Raw genomic sequence first — 19,567 nt, forward strand, 5'->3', positions numbered from 1 at the left:
AGAAACTGGTCTTCTCTTGGAAGACTCTCCTTGGAAAGCAAGGGCTGGCTCTGCTCAGCTGTTGTATTTGGTAGCTGAATCTTCATGAGTTAGCAAAATCTATATAGGGTTCTTATATGATAATTCAAAGGCAAAACTGTGCATTCCTGGAATAGTTAGTAGTAAGTAAACTGAAAATAAATGCTGTCTTGGAAAAGGAGCAAGTGCAGATGCTCCCCTGCCCTGCTAAGTGGTGGGAGAACACATTGAACTGCAGAGGCGACATCTGTAGAGCAGTGTTTACACTTTCCCTCTCAGCTTTTGTCCGAATTTAGCTAGTTTTGTCCAACTATAAGATGGAGAAAATTCTTCAGGTCCTCTCCTAGCAGCTTGCCAGCAGCACCTCCCAGGCAGAGCCAGAAATGTGTACTGGTTGCTCCAGAGTTGCTGAGAACAATGAGAAGTCTCCAGGTTTGATGTCTTGCTGGTATCCACATCAGTGGCCATGCTTTCAAAGGAGACTGTGGGGCACTATCTGTAACCAGGTACCCAACTGAACCTGCCCTTTACATGCTTCTTTACGAGTGATTGATTTACAAATTTGTGCTCTGCTATCACACTATCAAGGGCTGAAACCCAGCCACAGTGGCATGGAGCACAGGATTTTTGCTGAAAATTTCTGGGTGAAGTGATCTAGTTTCTCTGTGCAAGTGCAGCACTGTTTACTTTCACTTGAGGCAGTTCCACCTGAATCCCAAATGTGTTTCTGTTCGTATATATTCAGCAGCAGGACCTTTTAAGACATTTTTTTCTTTTTCAACTGAGTCAGGGATGCAAATATTTTTTTCCCCTCCTTCACCTACGCTCACTTTGTGCTGCTCTGTTTATTTGCAGAAGAAGTTCCCGATGGAGAACAGGATAATGACAAGCTGACCAAGTCTCCACCTCCTCCACCTCCGCGGCGCAGTTACCTGCCAGGGTCAGGACTAACCACAACGAGATCAGGAGATGTCATCTATGCAGCCAGAAAAGAGGCTGCTGCTGTCAAGGTTTGATGATTCATACTCTAGACAATCAGACTGTTGATGAGTGGCTGGCACAGAGAAACATTCCCAGGCTTGGGCTATGTCTCTAAACCACAAAATAAGTTGAGACAGAGCTACGGCCTGGAGAGCTACTGAAACTGCTTACCAGGAAATGCTACTGTTAGGCCAAATGAACAAGTAAGGTTTGATCAGTTCTGTTTACAGGAGTCTTGCTGCTCTTATCTCCTAGCAATGTAGAAGGCAAGTCACAGGCTGTTTTCGTTTAGAGTGGTAAGAAGATTAAAAATAAAAAAAGTATGCCTTACACAGATGGGGTAGATCAGCTCAGAATTGAGAGCGTTTTTACAGAAATGTTGCAAATTAGTTTCTTCGGGCTTCCCTTCCCCATCTGTTCTGTACTCTGAAGGAAGTGGAGGGAAGTCCAAGTTAGGAAGCTTTTTAATCTGTGAACGTGCTATCACATTGGCAATATTGATTGCATGTGAACTGCTGAAGTGGCAGTCTCCTTAAAAAGGAAGAGAGACCTTGCAACAGGGGAATTGCAGTAGTGTTGAATCTTCTGTGTTTGCTTTGCATCGGGAAGGCTCAACTGTCTGTATGTGCTTTCTCATCCCCTTGTAGGAATGCAGTGAAGATGCTGGGCAAATAGCACAATCCAAAGCCCCTAAAGAGGATCTGGCATTGTCTCGGAGCACAGGGCATGCTGTAGCATCAGCTGCAAAAGATGAAGAGGAAGAGGAAGGAGATAAAATAATGGCAGAATTACAGGTATGCCTTTAGGGTTGCACATGAAGACACCCGTGCCTGATATCACTTCTAGGGCCTAAGCACAATTTCTAGCTCAAAACATGAAGGAAAGTAGGTCTTCCAGTCTCACCCAGTCCTACTTTATTGCACTAGGCAGTACATGTCTTGTAAGCACTACCTAAATATTGTTCAAGAGGTCTGGAGCTGAGAGAGTGTTCAAGAATGCAGTGGTTGTCAACTGGAGAGTCTTACACATGTAGATGGGGCAAGTAAAATACTGGTGTGCATTTGGTGTGGTTGTCCTTGGCCTAGCATTTCTCACTTAGTACCAGACTGGCAAGGTGTTGGGAGCCTGTCATTCACGTTAACTTTGGTGCGAGCAGAGAACATGGGGTCTGCTCCTGGCAAACTGCACTCACTTGTTCTGTGCTATGGTCCAGTGTTTCCCAATGTGTTTGAACACCAAAACACTTGTTGCTCCCTGTTGTGTAACTGGTACATTACTCTGCCAGTGGCACAGTAGTAGTGCTCTCTTGCTGGTCCTTCGCTTGATAGCACATAGGCTGGTTTAGTTCAGTGATGGTGATGCTGCAGTAAAAGCCAACTATTCCAGCTACCATCAGTGAGCTCCAGCTTCCCAGGGACACCCCCCATCTCCTTCCATGCCCACATGAGGAAGGGAAATGTGGATCAGCTTAACTGGCTATAACTTATGATGTTGGGGTGTCTCAGAGAATGGTCATGACATGAGAAGATCCCTGCTGTCCACCTGCCAAAAGCTGGGTTTAGTGCTGCCCAGGGAGCGTTTGCAGCACAGGAGACATGTATATTAAGCAGTACTGTTACGTGTGATGGGTGCACCCTGCCCCTTTGCTCAGCCCTCCCCCACCAGTGCTTCAGACAGCTGGTTTGAAGGGAGCGAGAGCAGTGGTTTACCCTTATCCCCTGTTTGTGTGCTAATGGCTAGTGTGACAGGAGAGCTGGGGACAGTGAAACTGTCACACCATCTCCTGTCTCTAGGAAAGCAACCCGGCTGCCTTGCAACTGGGGACAATGAAGTGGAGGTTAAGGTCTGGAAAGCGGGGCTGAGGGGAGCTGAGAAGGAGAAATAGACATAGTAGCTCAGCAGGGAATGAGTGTTTAAATGCTAGATTTGGGGACAAGTAATGCTCATTTTAAACCAATACCAAAGTACCAAGTATATTTTAGAAGGTTGACAGAGTACCATGTTTTAAAAAGGGCAAACTGCTTGATCCAGGAGCTACAGCCTCCTTAGTCTGGTATCAGTCACAGGCAGAATAATGGAGAATCAGGTATGTGATTCAATCAGTGAAGAACTAAAGGACAGATGTAAACAGTTACACTAGTAAACACAGTGTAATGGAACACAGATCTGTCAGAGCATACAACACTCTTTGATCAGGTAACAGGTTTGACTGCTTAAGTGGAATTGTATACCTATAAACATTTTTGTAAGTCACTTGATCAAACATCATACAACATTCTGATGAAAATCTGGCACCACAGAATATACAAAAAAGCCTCTATCATAGGACAATCGAGTGCTGTCTGGCTCTGAAAGTGCTGCCCTTGATGCAGGTGTTTATATTCAGGTCCCGTGGGGATCAGCTACAGGCCCAGCGTCACTCTGTGTTTTCATCACCAGACTGGAAATACATTTAAAATCCTTACTGTTTAAATCACCTGAATTTAAACTAGTGAAGTGTGAGACCAGGGAGATGATAGCAGTTACTTAATGGTTATAATACATTCACTGAAAAATAAAAGCCGCATGAAGAACAACAAAATATAGGCCAGACCACAACTGCACATCTTGGAAAGAAACAGCAGTTACAGTAACAAAGTTGACAGGAGCTTAGTATCTGCCTTGGGTCTAGATGTGAGAACAGGGAGTGTTTTTATCTCGGTGTACAGGATCAGTGAGATCAGCACAGGGCTGCTGCATCCATGATTACGTATCGATGCGTCCCCCATTTGAAAAGACTGTTAAGAATATGAAGGTTCAGAAGAGACTTGAATACAATGTGGAGGTACTTTCATGGGAAGTACATTTTTAATCTAGCAGAAAAAAAGCATAATAATAATCAGCTGCTGTAGCACAGACTGTATTTGGACACTGTTGTAGATATTTTGGAGCAAAGATGAGAAATAAAGAAATTACCAAGGGAAATAGTAGTGGATTCTTCATCACTTAAAGCCTGAAGGACTTTGAGGATGCCTTTGTAGATGATATGCCTAACGCAAAAACACATCACTGGTCTCACAGATGGGTAAGCTGGGGAAAGTCCACATCCTGTATTATGAGGAGCGAGACTACTTTTTCTAACAGTTCCATGTTGTCTTAGGTACTCTGGTCTATAAACACATACAAATAGGATGTAATGGAAAACCAGAAGAAACTCACACCCTGATTTTTTGCACTGGATTTTTTTCATTGTTGTTTCTTTTCTGATTTTGCATAAACATGCAATATGTATGAGGAGTACAATATTTAAAGAACAGGCCTGGTTCTAATCTGTAATCAGGGCTATTAATTTCTTGAGAGTTGCCAGGAATTAAATAATTTCCCTATTACGTGGTATAAGAATATAATGTCCTTGCATGTCACGGTGTGTTTGACTCCTGTAAGCCCTCCTCCCTCATTCCTCTGGCTGGCAGAGATGTCCTGCCTGTACATCTCGCTGAAGGCAGACCATGCCAGTAGAGGCCTGCAGAAATCCCGGTGATGCACACTTGCAGCCAGCACTGCCCAGTGGTGGAAGGGATAGTTCTGCTCTTCTGGATCTGGGAGACAGTTGGATAGAGAAAGCCAAAGGAAATGCAAAGAGGATAGCAGGATAAAGGGCTGAAAAGTCCGGGCCATGCCCTGGGGTACACATGGTGGGAGGCCAGTGGTTCGCAAGCCCATATGTTGAGACTGTCACCATATGGAGCATTAGTGAAGACTGTGGCAAAGGCACATGTCTCTAAGTCTAAAGTTTTAATAAGAGTTTGTGTGTGGAGAAGTGGATTTATGTAGCTCTTGCATGATTATCAGCCACTAGGAAGTAGGTACTGTCGCAACCCCAAGGTTTGTCATGGGCTTCTTATTTGAATTTGAACAGCACCTCTGTGTGCCATCGTGTCCCCATCTGTAAAAGCAGAAATCAAGCTCATTTCCCTGCAGGGAATGTTGAGGTCAGCATGATGAGTTAGAGTGCAATCTTGGCAGACTGGAGGGGAATGCCCTATTTCTCTTAGTCTGATAGTCTAAAATCTCTTTTATCTCATGAGCTTGTAGATAATATTGTTGAGCTGTGAATGCTAAAAAAAAATACTCTCTTTGTAGTTGGTCATCTCCAGACATTTCTGTGTAAAAGCTCTTGGTCTCCTGATAACCTGCAGTATTTATTTCCTAGGCCTTCCAGAAGTGCTCTTTTATGGATGTAAACTCAAACAGTCATGCTGAACAGTCCAGAAATGATACACATGTTAAAGACATAAGGCCTGGGACTTTAATGCATCACAAGGAAAAGAAGGTAACAAGTGGCATTTGTAAACATGCCACCCGGTCTTGGCATAACCTTCTTTCCTTCAAAACTAATCTTAAATCTTGTGTCCTGTTATCTCTAACTCCCATCCACCACTGCCTGGTGATTTCCTTTCTTTTATCTCCGTATGGCTCAGAAACACTCATATGGAACATTATGTGTCTCATCAGCAATTATACAATGGTTGCATGAAGTTTTATGATTCTGTGAAATCAAAATTAAAAGAGGATCCATCAGTTTCTGCCAAAGGGATGCTCATACGCCTTAGAACATCCTTCCAGTTCTATTTTGGCAATGGATGGTGAAGCATCTCTCCTAAGCCTTTTTCTTGCCTTAAGGAGAATTAGTGGTTTCTCTCAGTCTCAAGAGCCACTTTAGAGAATTTCTGCTTTACTTTGTTTCATTTGTTGATCCCCAAAATAGTTATTAGATATTCAGAAATCTCATTCAGTTTATTGGAAGACAGAGTCAAGGTGGGTGGGCGGGCCAGATTTGCCCTTACTTAATGCCCAAGATTCACTCGTCTGTCATGGGGCTTAGAAGAGGCGCCACATATCTGGGGCTGTAGCCAAGTTGGGGTGAATTTCACCGCTGTGTCTGGACTGGAGTTGCCAGTTGAGTTGATTGGTCTTAGTGGGCAGCCAGTGTTCAGTATGAAGAAAAGGACAAATATTTCTGCCCTTGCAGACCTCTTTTAAGTTTAAGAGTAGTGAATTGAATCATTGCTGGAGTAGGGGGTCATGCAGGCATGAAAACATGTCAGCCAAATGCCAGTTTGCAATGAAGGAAGGGGTATGGTGAGGAAAAAACCACAGCTTTTCAGCGCAGCATTTCAACTTCGTCATGTATTTTGTGTGTGTATGCAAATTGGAAATAGCAGTAATAACCTCTGTGATGTAGCATCATTAATAGCTCCCCTTGCATTTCAACTTCATTTAATGGAAACTGAAGCAGGGAAAGAGAAGATTACTTTGCCAGGTCTGCAAGGCAGAGAAGAACCCAGGTGCCCTAACCACAGTGACCTGCATCTGCATAGTGGATACTGCTGCTGTGAAGGACAAAATGACACCTAGATGGTGGTGTCTGATATAGTATTAGCATCAAAATCCATACTCCTGCAGAAGGTACTGCTGCCAGGTCAGGGATTGCACACAAGGACTTGGCTTGGAGCTGCCCAGACAGCAGTTCTGGTCTAAAGCTGCGAACACCTGGCTGGGTGAGGGTACAAGTTCACAGCTATGAGTAAAAGGGAAAAATTGCTTTGTTGTGGAGTGTATGACAGTGTTACAGAGGAAAAAAAAAGTGTGAATGTATCTGTATTCATCCTCATTACTACTGCTGTCAGAATGAGAAGATCGTATTGTTACATGAAAACCTGGGTCACCACTTAAGACATTGTACATCCTGTAGCACAAATGTTTCTTTGAAAGGTGCTGCCAAGTAATTGCCATAAACTGCTATTTATTGGAATAACACAGAGTCCAGGAAATTAAGGTTAATTAGATCTGGTTTTGTCATCTGACATGACAGAGTGTTTATTGGCTTCAAATATGGAGCTTTATGGTCATGACAAACTCTCAGATGAAATGAAATTTATTGTGGTTTTATTTGTTAGTAGAAAGGCAGCAGTTCCTAAAATGAGATATATTGTACAATGACACCACGAGATGTTGCACTGATACTTGGAACAAGAAGTGGAACTTGCTAAAAAAGATATAGAGAAATGGGAACTCAGTCACTGAGACAGCATATCCACGGGCAGCAAGTGCCATTACATGGCCTGGCCTAATTCTGGGAGCTCTGACATGGAGTGGGAGTGGGAGGCACTTACCACAGCAAGTCTGGGCCTGAGGTGATCACAAGCCCTGGTGTTTTGTTCTGATACCAGCTCTCAGCACGAAGTGCAGGCAGTGTCAGCCTGCCCACTGATGCCTCGCTGGTTGTGGCTGGTTTGCATGATAGCTCCTCCTTATTTAGAAATACAGGGCTGTCAAGGTATCCATGGAGTAGCTGCACAGCCTGGTTACTGCTAATAAGCCTCGGTAGAGATGAACTGCGACTCTGGTCTGTCGCCAACTTTCTCGCTCCTGTGTTTTGATTGTGTGTAAAGTTTTTCTGTGTAAAATCCTCAGACAGCCTATAAGAAAATATCACACAAGATGTAGAAACTATACCTTGTGAACCTCTGTATGCATGGGGAGTGCATGCACTAGCCGACCTGTGGATTTCTGTACCATCGCTCATTCAGCTGGGAGAGAGACTCTCCTGACTGATCTTCTGCATGTCTCTATGCTCACATAAGTATAATCTGTCCTTCTGGTGTGTTAGGAGTCAGCTTCTAGCCTCAAGCAATGTCAGCAGTAATGCTTTTGGCTCACTGCCTTCAGGCACTCGAGGCCAGATTCACTTCCTTCTTGGCGAGCTGACTTTTGACTGTAGATTTCTCTTTTGGTCGTTCATAGGTACAGTGTCTCTTCAGGTCATTCTCCCACCCTGATGATTGGTGTTTATCCTAAGCTGTCGCTAGCACTTAACAAACCAAGCCCTAAAGAAAAGCCTGGTATTATGAAACAGTATCTCCAGGCGACCTCATTTGAAAATAAAGAAAAAAGTCCCCTTAAATTTGCTTTGCTGGGAATATATTACTTTTGAGCTAGTGGATGATCTCACTGTGTGATGTTTGGAGCTGCTTCTATAAATGAATGTAGCTTAATGTTTCATTCTGCACTTTGACGGGCACTACAGGGTGCCACTGGTAATTTTGACGGAGTGCTTCTAAGCTGCAGCAAGGGTTTAGAAATGCTCGGACTGTGATGATATTAACTGTGATGGAGCAGCGCTGCTCAGGTGTGAGCAACATTAGAAGCAGCAAAATGTTGTAATCTAAAAATCAGCTTTTACTGGTACAAAACCTCCTTTCAAGACTGGCCCAACTCTCGCCTTTGGCTCTCCAACGAGCTAGCAAGCCATAGCGCCCTGCTGTCAGCCCTTCCACCTCAGGCTGCCTTTGATGTGTCCCAGCAGAACTTAATCAGATACTGTGAATCTTTTCAACTTCGATCTTTTACAAACTAGGGATTTTTTTTTTTAGCTGGAAAGTGAACAGGTCAAGGTAGCACTGTGTTGGAAATAAGGTAATTAGTGTGCTTTTGCGTATTCTGGAGGCCTTGTTAAAACGAGCCCTAGGTAACAATCCATGCTGGCCACATGCATAGCACAGAGCAGTAACATCATGCACTGTACTGCCAGAATTTGGAATTTTGCCCCGAAGACAGACAGGAATCAGCTGACAACTTCAGACATGCCTCTGCAGCAGTAAACAGAGTGGTGAGTTCATAAGGTCTGCGCTTCCCCTGAGAATATGATGATTAATTTGGGGGAAAAACAAAAGTCCTGTAAAGGTAACAGCCCTGAATAACTAAGTAATCCGACTTTCCCCCTTAGGTGTATGGGGCTACAACAGGATCTCCCACAGATAGTGACCATCCTAAAGAGAAGAGGGAAGGGAAAACTGAAGAAGAATTGGGTTCTGATTCATCCAGCACAGCTGACAGTAAAATTGGCTTTTCAATGAATGACAGTCCTACATTTAGCAAGGGTTTAAATATGGAACCTTATGGTCATGATAAACTCATAGAGGGTAGAGACTATTCTAAGAAAAACCTTCAGAATATGAGCACAAACCTGTCTGGTGTCACTTTGCCAGAGGATGACAAACGAAGAGGGGCTCAAGATATTTTAGGATCCCATTTTCCACCTGTTGAAATGGGAAAACAAAAGCCAAACTACAGGCTCTCACGAGGTGCTCACCAGGGCCTGCCGCAGGGTGAAGCCTTGCAGAGCACGGGCAAGCATATCCCCATCAGCAGCGTTGCCCCTCTCATGAGGCACACACAGGAGGCTACGGGGCCTCAACCTTCCGCGCAGGAGCAAGAAACTTCTGCAGTCAACTACAGTCAGGTTGTGCTAAGACCCAAAGTGACCAGAAGTAACAGTGTGAACAGCATTGAAGAGACAGACTCTCCAGCTAGCTCTCCGAGTGAAGACAACTCACCCACAGAAAACATCGCCTTCATGATTACTAAAACAGCTGTCCAAGTCCTCTCGAGTGGGGAAGTTCATGATATAGTCAACCGGAAAGGTGGAGATGTGCAAACAGTGAACATCGATGCGAGGAAGGACGTGGCGTCGGAGAAGGGTATCCCAGAAAACACAGACAGCGAAGAGCCAGTGGTGTGTCTGGACAAAAAACCTGTCATCATCATTTTTGATGAACCGATGGATATTAGGTCAGCATATAAGCGGCTTTCTACAATTTTTGAGGAATGTGATGAGGAGTTGGAGAGAATGATGACAGATGAAAAGATAGAAGAGGAAGAGGAGGAGGAAGAAAATGAAACACATGAAACCTCTGAGAGCCAGAAGGAAGAGCCACCAGTAGTTAATGACAGAAAAGCAATCACAGAGGAGTTTTCAGCAGCTCACGGTCTCGATGAACAGTACATATTTAACCTTCAGTCTTCTTCTGACTCTGCAGAAACCAGACCTCCTGCAGAGGATGAAAGCATAAGGACAAATTTTAACAAATACCGTCAGATCTATGGGCTAAACACAGAAGCAAACTCAGACTCTGCTGATCAGTTTGGAAGCAGGCAGGATTCTAAGAAAAAATTTAAGTTCAAATTCCCTAAAAAGCAGCTGGCTGCTCTGACGCAGGCAATACGGACAGGAACCAAGACTGGGAAGAAGACCTTGCAGGTTGTGGTTTATGAAGAAGAGGAGGAAGATGGGACCCTGAAGCAGCACAAGGAAGCAAAGAGATTTGAAATCACCGGGTCTCAGCCCGAAGATGGTGACAAAAGTCCTTCTGGGAAGCAGGAGGGACCCCCCGGAGCTGCAGTGTCCCTGTCTAGGACTGATGAAATTCGACAGAGTACATACCGAACGCTAGACAGCCTTGAGCAGACTATAAAGCAGCTGGAAAACACCATCAGTGAAATGAGTCCAAAATCTATCCCTGAAAACACATACAGCTCTGAGGGAAGCACTGTCCCCTTCTCTGCCCAGATAGTACCAGAGACCCCACCCCGAGAGCTTGTAGTGCTGGATGAGAGCCTTGCTGGCGTAGAGCCCCCTCCGTCAATCCCAGCCACTTCACGTAAGGTACCTTAGTCCGAGAAATCAAACCTCCAGCTGCTTTCTAAAATCTGCAATAATCATCATTAAACAAGAGGGTCTTGTGATTTGGTTGCTTCCTTTCAGGTGGCTTGTTTGGGCTCCCCACAAGGTGTCTAACAGCTAATAGACCGTTGGGTTTTTTTTTTTAATCTTTGCTGCTGATTGGTGATGGGCAAATGCAGGGGAGCTGGGTCGAATAATCTGCTGTGTGAAATGACAAGCGTCACTGACATGAAATCCAGGCTGATCAGTAGCTGAGCAGTTTTCTCCATTTGATTCTGGAAATTAACACCTGTGGTGTGAAGCTCCTGAACTTTCCCTGCATGTAGTACTGTGGCTTTTTTTTTGGCGCATGGTGTGCAGTCTCCTCTTCAAGCACACGGGTACTGATCACGCCCTCCCCTTGTCTCCCCTCCCTGCCCCTCCGCTCGTTTCCACAGGGCTCCAGCGCTGCCTCCCAGACAAGCCGGATGCCGGTCCCCATGGCTTCAAAAACTAGACAAGGAAGCATGGAGAAAGCAGGCAAACAGCACAAGCTGCAGGATCCGCGCCAATACAGACAGGTAGTTTTACCCTAAACCCGGTGTTTGGATGGACATTTCATGTTGTTTGTGTAAAAACTCCAGTAACTGACTGAGATTATACCAAATAACGGATGCCTGACTTACGAGTGAGGTCTAACTGGACGACCTGGATCCTGGGGGCATGACAGTATCTACTGATCTTTTCACCATGCTTGTGCATGCATGTCTGCAATAAAACACCTGCTGCTTTTTTTTTTTTTCCTTTGCCTTTTTTTTTTTTTTATTTTTTAACTGTGGTATTCAGCTGTAATTTTAAGATGTCAACTACCTGTTTACTTTCCCTTTGGTAAATGCGGCGGTTCCTTATGAGAGCTGGGAATGCTTCTGTTCAGAGAGTCTTTACAGGAAGCCTTGGACACTAACCTGTTGGTGTAATAGATGGCAGTAGGTGCACATTAACTCTCCGCCGGACATGTCTATTCACACGTTAATAACCCAGAAGCATGGCCAATGTAGTGACTGGTCTATAACCCATAGGTCGCGCCTTCTCACAAAAGCTTTGTTGGCTCTCTCTATGCACTCTTCGTTGGGCACTTTGGGTTTTCTACCAGGTCCAGTCCATGGCTGCAAGACTTAGCTCAGGCCTCGAACTGTTAATTCTTATTCTCTGTAGGGCTATTTTCCCAGGTCCTGTTGGTTTATCATGTTACTGGCTTTCTGACAAACTGTCTCCTGCCGTCTTTATTTGCAGGCTAATGGAAGTGCTAAGAAAGCTGGTGGGGACTATAAGGCTACTTCCCCTACCCTACCTGCTTCTAAGATCCCAGCCTTTTCTCCCACTTCTGGGAAAAGCAGCTCAGCACCTGCTTCTAGCGGTGACAGCTCTAACCCTCTTAATCCACCTACTAAAACCTCCATTCCTTCCTCTAACCTTCTCGGTCCTCAGACAGGTCGCATATCTTACTCTACCTCCCTCATCCCCTCTGTCTCTAACGGCTCCTCCAAGTTTCAGAGCCCCACTTACCCAGGGAAAGGTCACCATCTCTCGTTCTCACTACAGACTCAAAACGGCCGACCACCCCCTCCTTCCTCCTCTACCTCCCCCCCCTCCTCTACCTCTCCCACTTCACTGAACCAAGGTATGAAGAGCATCAGGACAATCCACACACCTAGCTTCACCAGCTACAAGGCACAGAACGGAAATGCCGGCAAGTCCACCCCATCCACGGCCAAGGAGCCATCCTAAAGGCTAAGCACAGCACGGGTGCAAGTTCACCAAGGCTTTGTGTTCATTTTCAAAGAATCCGCAGCCAATATTTTAACCAGGGAATGTAACCATTTTGCTGTATTGCTGGAGGCTTAATACTAATCACGTGCTAAATACTGAATTACTACACTAGATTAGAGTGAAGCTTTTTTGTAAAACTCTGTTGCTGTTGTGATGATGAAAGAGCCTTTTCTTCCTATAGGCAGCACCTCTTACAAAAAAGTGTGAAGGTGTGTGAGTGAACTTGACTGCGTGTGCACAGCGGTGTACTGAGCATGGGAAAATGTATGGTTAAAAATTTAGTAAGTAAGTTGTTTTGTATAAAGCTATTTTTCATTATGGGGACTAGAAGTGAACAGAGATATACTAAAGTGTGATTATACACAACTGTAAAACTGAAACTAAAATATTTTTCTTTTATTTTGGTGTTATTTAGCTTTGTTACAGATTTCTATTTTTGTCAACAAATGTCATGGTTCCTTTCGAGATCTTTTTGCCAAAACATTTTGATACTATTGTAATGTACATTTGAAAGTAGTATGCTGGACAGTAAACCTCTACACAAGAAACAGAACAAGACTGGTCTTAGTGTGTATGAGGCAACTCAACCTATTGCACTGCCATTCAGATTATATTTAAGAATTTGCCAGCCAAGAAAAAAAAAATAAATTCTTTTACACATATAGGTAGTTGCTGATTACTTTTTTTCTTAGCTAAATCCACCCTTTTTCCTTCAGTTTTATTTTACTGAGACCTGGTAGCCCATTAATGTATTGCATTGTGGATTTTAAAATGTACACTTCTGTACTGTTCTGTATACTGGCAAACTTTTGTACATATCTATAAATATATATAAATAAATAAATACTGTATGTGGCTGGGCACATAGAGTAGTTTTACCACACCAAAGTTAATTTTTATGCATGCTTAAAAATATATATGGGGAAGGGTTGAAAAAGATGGATATCAGTCAAATAGGAAAAAAAAAGCAAGAAGCTGGCATAGCTCATGGTTTTGTAAATAAATTTATTTGTATAACATCATAATGTAATATACAAAACTATGATAAGCAAAGATCTTTACAAAAATAAAGGGCTGCATGCTTATATATTCGTATTTTGTCACTAATAACTTTTATAATGGTCTCAATTAGCTGTTAAGCTGTTTGCCTGAGAGCATTAAACCATCAGGAGAAAAATTGACTTTATTTTCCCCAGATTAAAACCATACATAAGTATTAATTTTAAAATGGGGTTTTTCAAATTTACCTGGACAAAAGCTAATTGCTCAAACTCTAGGTTAGAAAACTAGCAAGAAAAAAAAAAAAGCACCTCAACTTTTGACTGATTAAATCAAAGTATCACCTCTTCCACCTTTAAGCATTCCTTGTTTTATTCCTCCTTGTGAAACAGGAAGTTTCATAAAAGTGTCATTTCAAGGTGGAGGCCTCGGATGGTGTAGTGGGAGTAATTAATTAAAGAATGTTAGCCTTAACTCATAGCTCATGAACATGTCATACAGTCTAGCTCCAGCAGGGTCGTGCTGAGAGCCATCCCCTCTGCTGGCAGGGGAGCTGAGGCCCCAGGTGTGTGCAGGGCACAGGAGCTTCAGCATTGGGCTACAAGCCAAGCCCAGGACAAGCTGGGTGGCTCCAAAGCCAAAGCAAAGCGTAAGGCGCAGTTCAGAGCACTCGCTCTGAACCACCGGAGAGAAGCCAGTTCCTTTCCAGCCGGTTCAGAAAAGCAGTGGCTCCAAAGGCTGATCTGGGAGCAGCTGATACAGGTGGGAAGAACCTCTCAAAAATTTCTGTCACACTGCACACCCCAGACTATGCACTTTCTAAGGGTGTTTTCTGCTTTCTCAAGTGTTGAGTATGTTACTCCCTTGCTCTGCAGGGAAGAAGCCTGGTCCCGTGCCTTATCTTGTTACCAGGCAGGGCTATTGCGAGTGCCCACACAACACACAGCAAATACAGAGAGCGCCCAGAGGCTGGGTACCAGGCTTCTCCTTTATGGTACACAGCCAAAACACCAGTTCAAGCTAAATGATGGACATAGATTTTGTTCTTAACCTATTAGTCTGACATCCCCCAGGGACCTGACACTTACTCAAAACTAGTAATTTGCTAATACCGAATCCTCTGTAACTCCATGAGAGCTGTCCCCCCATGAGCTGTCCCACAGCCAGGCAGAGGCCCTGACAGCAAACCTTGGCCCTGCACCCCTGGGCAGCAGCTCTGGCGCTGCTCCAGCTGTTGCTTCTCACAGTCCCCTCAGGCATGGGGGTACAGCAGCACATTTCCCTGTATCTGTTTGCATTTAGACACCAACAGCAGTTGTGTAAATAACAAAGGGTCCCTGCACAGTCACTGGGCATGCAGTGGGCAGTAAGGCAGTGCTGTCCTCGACAGGCAATTACTGCTTGTGGTGGTGAATGTGGAAATCACCATCAGGGAGTGAACACAACACCCACTTGTGGCTTCAGCTATACTGCAACGTGCACATCTTCCAGCAACCACTGTGTTCGGTGCACCTCCATGTCTCACCCTCAGTGTTGGGGTGCAGCACCCACCAGGAAACCAGCCATGGGCTCAGACAGCACATAACCCACCGGGACCAGCAGGAGTCCGGCGGTGCTGATTCCCTCCCCATCTTGCTTGTACAGCAATGAAGTTGTTGGGCTCCCACAAGCGCAGGCAGGGAATGGCAGTGCACAGGCTGCAGCTCAGCACCAGGCATGCTTTTGAATGCTGGGCAGAGTATTTAGAAAAATCATCAAGTCTGTAAATAAATCCCTTGAGCACTGAAGGAAACAGCACAGGCTAGTGATTAAAAAAGCCAAGCTTCTCACTGCAAACCCGTTATGAAGAGGCAGGTTTGGTGGAGGTGTCTGCAGCCTGAGCTAGGGACATGAGCCACTGGTCAGCTACCCCTGCAATAGCAGGCTCAACACTAACAGAGCAGCCCTCAGCCCCCAGTGGGCAGGAGGCCCGCTGCATTCCCTACAGCTAGCCTGCGTTCAAAAAGGGATGGTGTGAGAAAGCAGCCCATCCTCTTCGCTGTCGCCAGGGCACTCTGACACAGGCAATTCCAGATCAAGCTCTCACCAACTCTTGGTCAGTTTAAATCTGACAAAGGCTCTTCAGCAAAAAAAACCCCAGAGTACTACATCTCCAGAGTACCAGACTTGCTAGCAGTTGCAGCACAAACCTCTTCTGTGAGCAGCCATCGAGTTTCTTTAGATTGCAGTGATCCATTGGGTTCAGATGTGATGAGACCTCACTGCTAAAAAAAAAAAAAAAAAAAAAAAAATCAGCAGTGAAGCAGCTCACTGCTCTCGTTTGAGGTGGAAGGAGTTGGAAGGCAAGCAGGACCTTCCTGCTACCTGCTGTAGTCGGAGCCAGCCCAGGACTTCATAGCAAAGTGCATCCCTGTGTGCCAGCTGACTCTACCTGTGGGACCTGCAGCAGAAACAAAGCAGCACAGCACCCAGCCCCTGCGTTGGGCAGGCCACAGTGGTAGGAAGGCAGAGCAGAAGAATACGCACAGAGCAGGGAAGAGGCGGGATGAGCAGAGCCAAAATCCATCTGATCCCCACTAAGAGGCAGCTCTCCCTGCACGCTTAAAAACTCACAGGTTCGTAACAGATGGCTAAGGCAGATTTTTACAGTCTTATGACTGTGAGCCACAGGGACATGTACCACTTCTATGATGGCAGGTCTGTTTTAAGTCATTTCCCCTCCCAGCCACACATCAGCCTACACCCTTCTTTCCACAGGCTGGCACAATTAATTGCTTGATTACTATCTAAATGGGGACCTGGCTCTCAAAACAAGAACACAGCTTTTTGTAGCAGGTGAGGTCACATTTCAAACTCTTTCATCCTGCCTGGACAAAGTGGAGAGAGATCCTCCTCAGATACTGCAGACAGGAAGAGACCCTTACATGCAGCCCAGCAAAGGATTTTCCTTCAGCTCTGCAGCAGTGTGAAAGAAGAAACCATCTAGACTACGGCCATGTCTTAATTCCACATTACCAGTGCTGTGAGCAATACTAACAGGGACCATAACAAGCCCTTTAGATTCTTTAAAAGCAGTAATACAGCACCTTCCAGCTACCCTATCCTAGAAAAGGGATTTCAAACTAAACCACTGATCCCCACTGAAACAGGAACTGCTATCTGGAACCATTTTAAAAATCCAAATGCTATTGCTCCTACACAGTTCATCCTTTCATTATTTCTCCATCAGATCTCAGTTTAGACATGTTCCTAAAAACTTGCAGCTTATGGCTCCAAGTGGTCCTCAGACCAAAAGTACCTTCCAAGTCAGTTTAAATCCTTCTGATGATAAGTATAAAAACAAAAAATGGGCACAAATAGAAACATTAAGAAATTCTGCTTAAACATAAAAGCAGCCCCTTTTAACTGTAAGCATGACTAAACACTGGCACAGGTTGCCCAGGGAGGTTGTGGAACCTCCATCCTTGGAGATACTCAACACCCAGCCAACCCCAGCCCTGAGCAACCTGCTCTGGCTGCACCCGCCTGAGCCAGGGCAGGACTAGGCAATCCCCAGGGGTCCCTGCCCACCTCAGCTGCTCTGTGACCCCATGGAGCTACCCATCTCCCTGAATCCACCTTCCAGAGGGAATACTGGCACTAACAGTATTCACCTCAGGGCAGGCTATTGCACACACACATCTCCCTTCTTGTATCAATCAGACTGTCATTCTGCTCTGGGCAGGGTGGGAGGGTGTGGGAAGAAAGAAGCACCACTCTTCAGGTAGCTGCTGTTAAGATCAGGGCATAGCAACAGCTCCTAAAAATGTGTCTTCTCAACTGCCACACTGGCCGGAATTGAATGTGGCCCCAAATCTTGCCAGTCTTCAAAGAGCAGAAAAAGCATCAGTGTTTTCCCAGTCTCACATACATTGCCACATGCTACTTTCTTCAGGTGGAGCTCAGTAATCTCTCCCTGATGCACCTGACAGATTGCTCCCTGCATCTCTCCTCAATTGCTTCCCCAGAGTTTCCCTCCCTCCCACTCTGCCTTGCAGGTTATGTCCTCCAAGACCTGATTTACACACTAAGAGCAAGGCACTGGTGGTGCGAACCGCTGTAATCCTTTTCTTACACCTGCCGAGATATCCCTGACTTTTGTCCAAACTCCTTCTACAACTGCTCTGCAGTTGTAGCCAGTGCAACAGCAGATTAAGATGGAGGCTGCTAAGGCCTTAAATTTGTACCTGGAGCACTGTCAGCCAATACAATTCATGTTTAGTTTTTATTTAAGTTCCTAATTTTTCAAAAGATCTTGTGCTCTCTTCCAGTCAATACGATAAAAGTTCTATGTTCTTAAATATAAGAGTTAGCAGCCATACATCTAGACTCAGGAATGATTAGTTATCTATAAACACAACAAAATGAAAATTAACTTGATCCATCAAAATGGCTGTCAAATCAGAGCAAGAGACTGACCCCCAGGACTCCTTACATATCTCTAAGTATATTGCTTCACTGGGAAGACCCCTGTGACTTACTGTAGATGCTCAACACACACTCTTACAAGCTTCTGAGGCTAGTGATGGGACAAAATACACCTCCAGTAAGAGGCGATAGGTATTTGCTGATGAATGGCATTACAGAGGCATCACAACACCGTATTTTGAAATCCCTTATTCAAATACACTTTACTATTAGGACTGAAACAAAAATCATCAATTACTCTGTGTTTCAAAAACATACCCGCTCTTCCTCACACTGCACGCAGAAACACTGCTAATGCACCAGCTTCCTGTTTGCTCGGGGGGGGGGGGGGAAAGACATTTTAGTTTGCAAGACCCCAAGAACATGATTCATTTTTATGTGAACAGGTACTAGATGCACATAATTACGTGGTGAGAACTTTCACAGATCTCAACTGTCATATCCGATGCTCTTCTTTGCAGCCAATTTTTATAACGATTTCTCACAAGGATCAAAACCACATTAGATCAATGCACAGGACTGTTACAGCGATTCTGGAATGAAACAAAGTCTGCTTAAAACCATGTCTGCTTACACATCCTAGTTACCGTAATTCCTTCTCAGTAACAGGACACATCAAATCATAGAATGGTTTGGGTCGGAAGGGACCTCAAAGATCATCTAGTTCCAAGCCCCCTGCCATGGGCAGGGACACCTTCCACTAGACCAGGTTGCTCAAAGCCCCATCCAACCTGGCCTTGAACACTTCCAGGGAGGGGGCAGCCACAACTTCTCTGGGCAACCTGTTCCAGTGTCTCACCACCCTCACAGTGAAGAATTTCTTCCTTGTATCTAATCTAAATCTACCCCCTTTTCAGTTTAAAACCATTACCCCTTGTCCTATCCCTACACTCCCTGACAAAGGGTCCCTCCCCATCTTTCCTGTAGGTCCCCTTGAAGTACTGGAAGGCCGCTATAAGGTGTCCCTGGAGCCTTCTCTTCTCCAGGCTGAACAACCCCAACTGTCTCAGCCTGTCCTCACAGGGGAGGTGCTCCAGCCCCCTCATCATCTTTGTGGCCTCCTCTGGGCCTGCTCGAGCAGGTCCATGTCCTTTTTATGCTGGGGGCCCAGAGCTGGACACAGGACTCCAGGTGAGGTCTCACCAGAACGGAGTAGAAGGGAAGAATCACCTCCCTTGACCTACTGACCACATGCATAAATTTTTATATGCTCATGATGTTCATTGCTTATTTATCATCAATACAGGTTTAATCCTTTGCCAAGCAAGTGACAGTGTAAGACATGGGAATACCCAAAGTGATGAACAGCTGCTTTGTTTTCAAACAGGTATGCAAGAAAATAGAAGGAAAAAAATGTAACTGGTAGAGAGTTCACACACAGAAGGGTTTTTAGGGTAAAAATTCATCTTTGTAGTTTAAACTATAACAAGTCCAAGATCCATACTACGGTATTGTTTTGACTGGCAGATACTGGCATTCACTCTTTGTGACTCGGACACGATTATGGACATGTTTTTTTCAGTGCTACAATACCAGTATATTTAAACACAAACCAACCTGCTACATACCTTAGAATCAGAATATCTGTCAAGATGAAAATATTTAACCAACTGAACCTCTCTCATACGCTAACCTTCACGGTTTTGTCCCACAAAAGTCATTAAAGAGAAGCACCTCTCATCCAGGAGCAACTGCAGGTTTTTGATCCTGAGGGCAGCTGCTGCTTGAAACTTGTAAACATGACATTTTAAAACTGTTCATTAGAATGAATTCGCATCATGCAAAGAG

At 44.8% G+C, this 19,567-nt stretch overlaps 1 protein-coding gene across 11 annotated transcripts in view; it reads left to right on the top strand.

Annotated features, from left to right (window-relative positions):
- KIAA1217 (KIAA1217 ortholog) overlaps positions 1-13,398 on the top strand; it is a 183,126-nt gene extending 169,728 nt beyond the window's left edge. For 5 of the 11 annotated variants that reach the window (XM_074866172.1, XM_074866183.1, XM_074866188.1 and 2 more), the window contains 6 exons: positions 874-1,028; positions 1,647-1,793; positions 5,192-5,311; positions 8,768-10,486; positions 10,942-11,064; positions 11,777-13,398. In XM_074866172.1, the coding sequence (XP_074722273.1) occupies positions 874-1,028; positions 1,647-1,793; positions 5,192-5,311; positions 8,768-10,486; positions 10,942-11,064; positions 11,777-12,271 (2,759 nt within the window). In that variant the 3' untranslated portion in view covers positions 12,272-13,398. Of the gene's footprint in view, positions 1-873; positions 1,029-1,646; positions 1,794-5,191; positions 5,312-8,767; positions 10,487-10,941; positions 11,277-11,776 lie in introns of those variants that run through there. The other 6 variants (XR_012628678.1, XR_012628677.1, XM_074866197.1 and 3 more) reach the window with 6 other exon arrangements.
- The last annotated feature ends 6,169 nt before the right edge of the window (positions 13,399-19,567 follow it).

This window comes from Strix uralensis, chromosome 1, assembly GCF_047716275.1.
Source record: "Strix uralensis isolate ZFMK-TIS-50842 chromosome 1, bStrUra1, whole genome shotgun sequence".
NCBI classification, from domain to species: Eukaryota; Metazoa; Chordata; class Aves; order Strigiformes; family Strigidae; genus Strix; species Strix uralensis.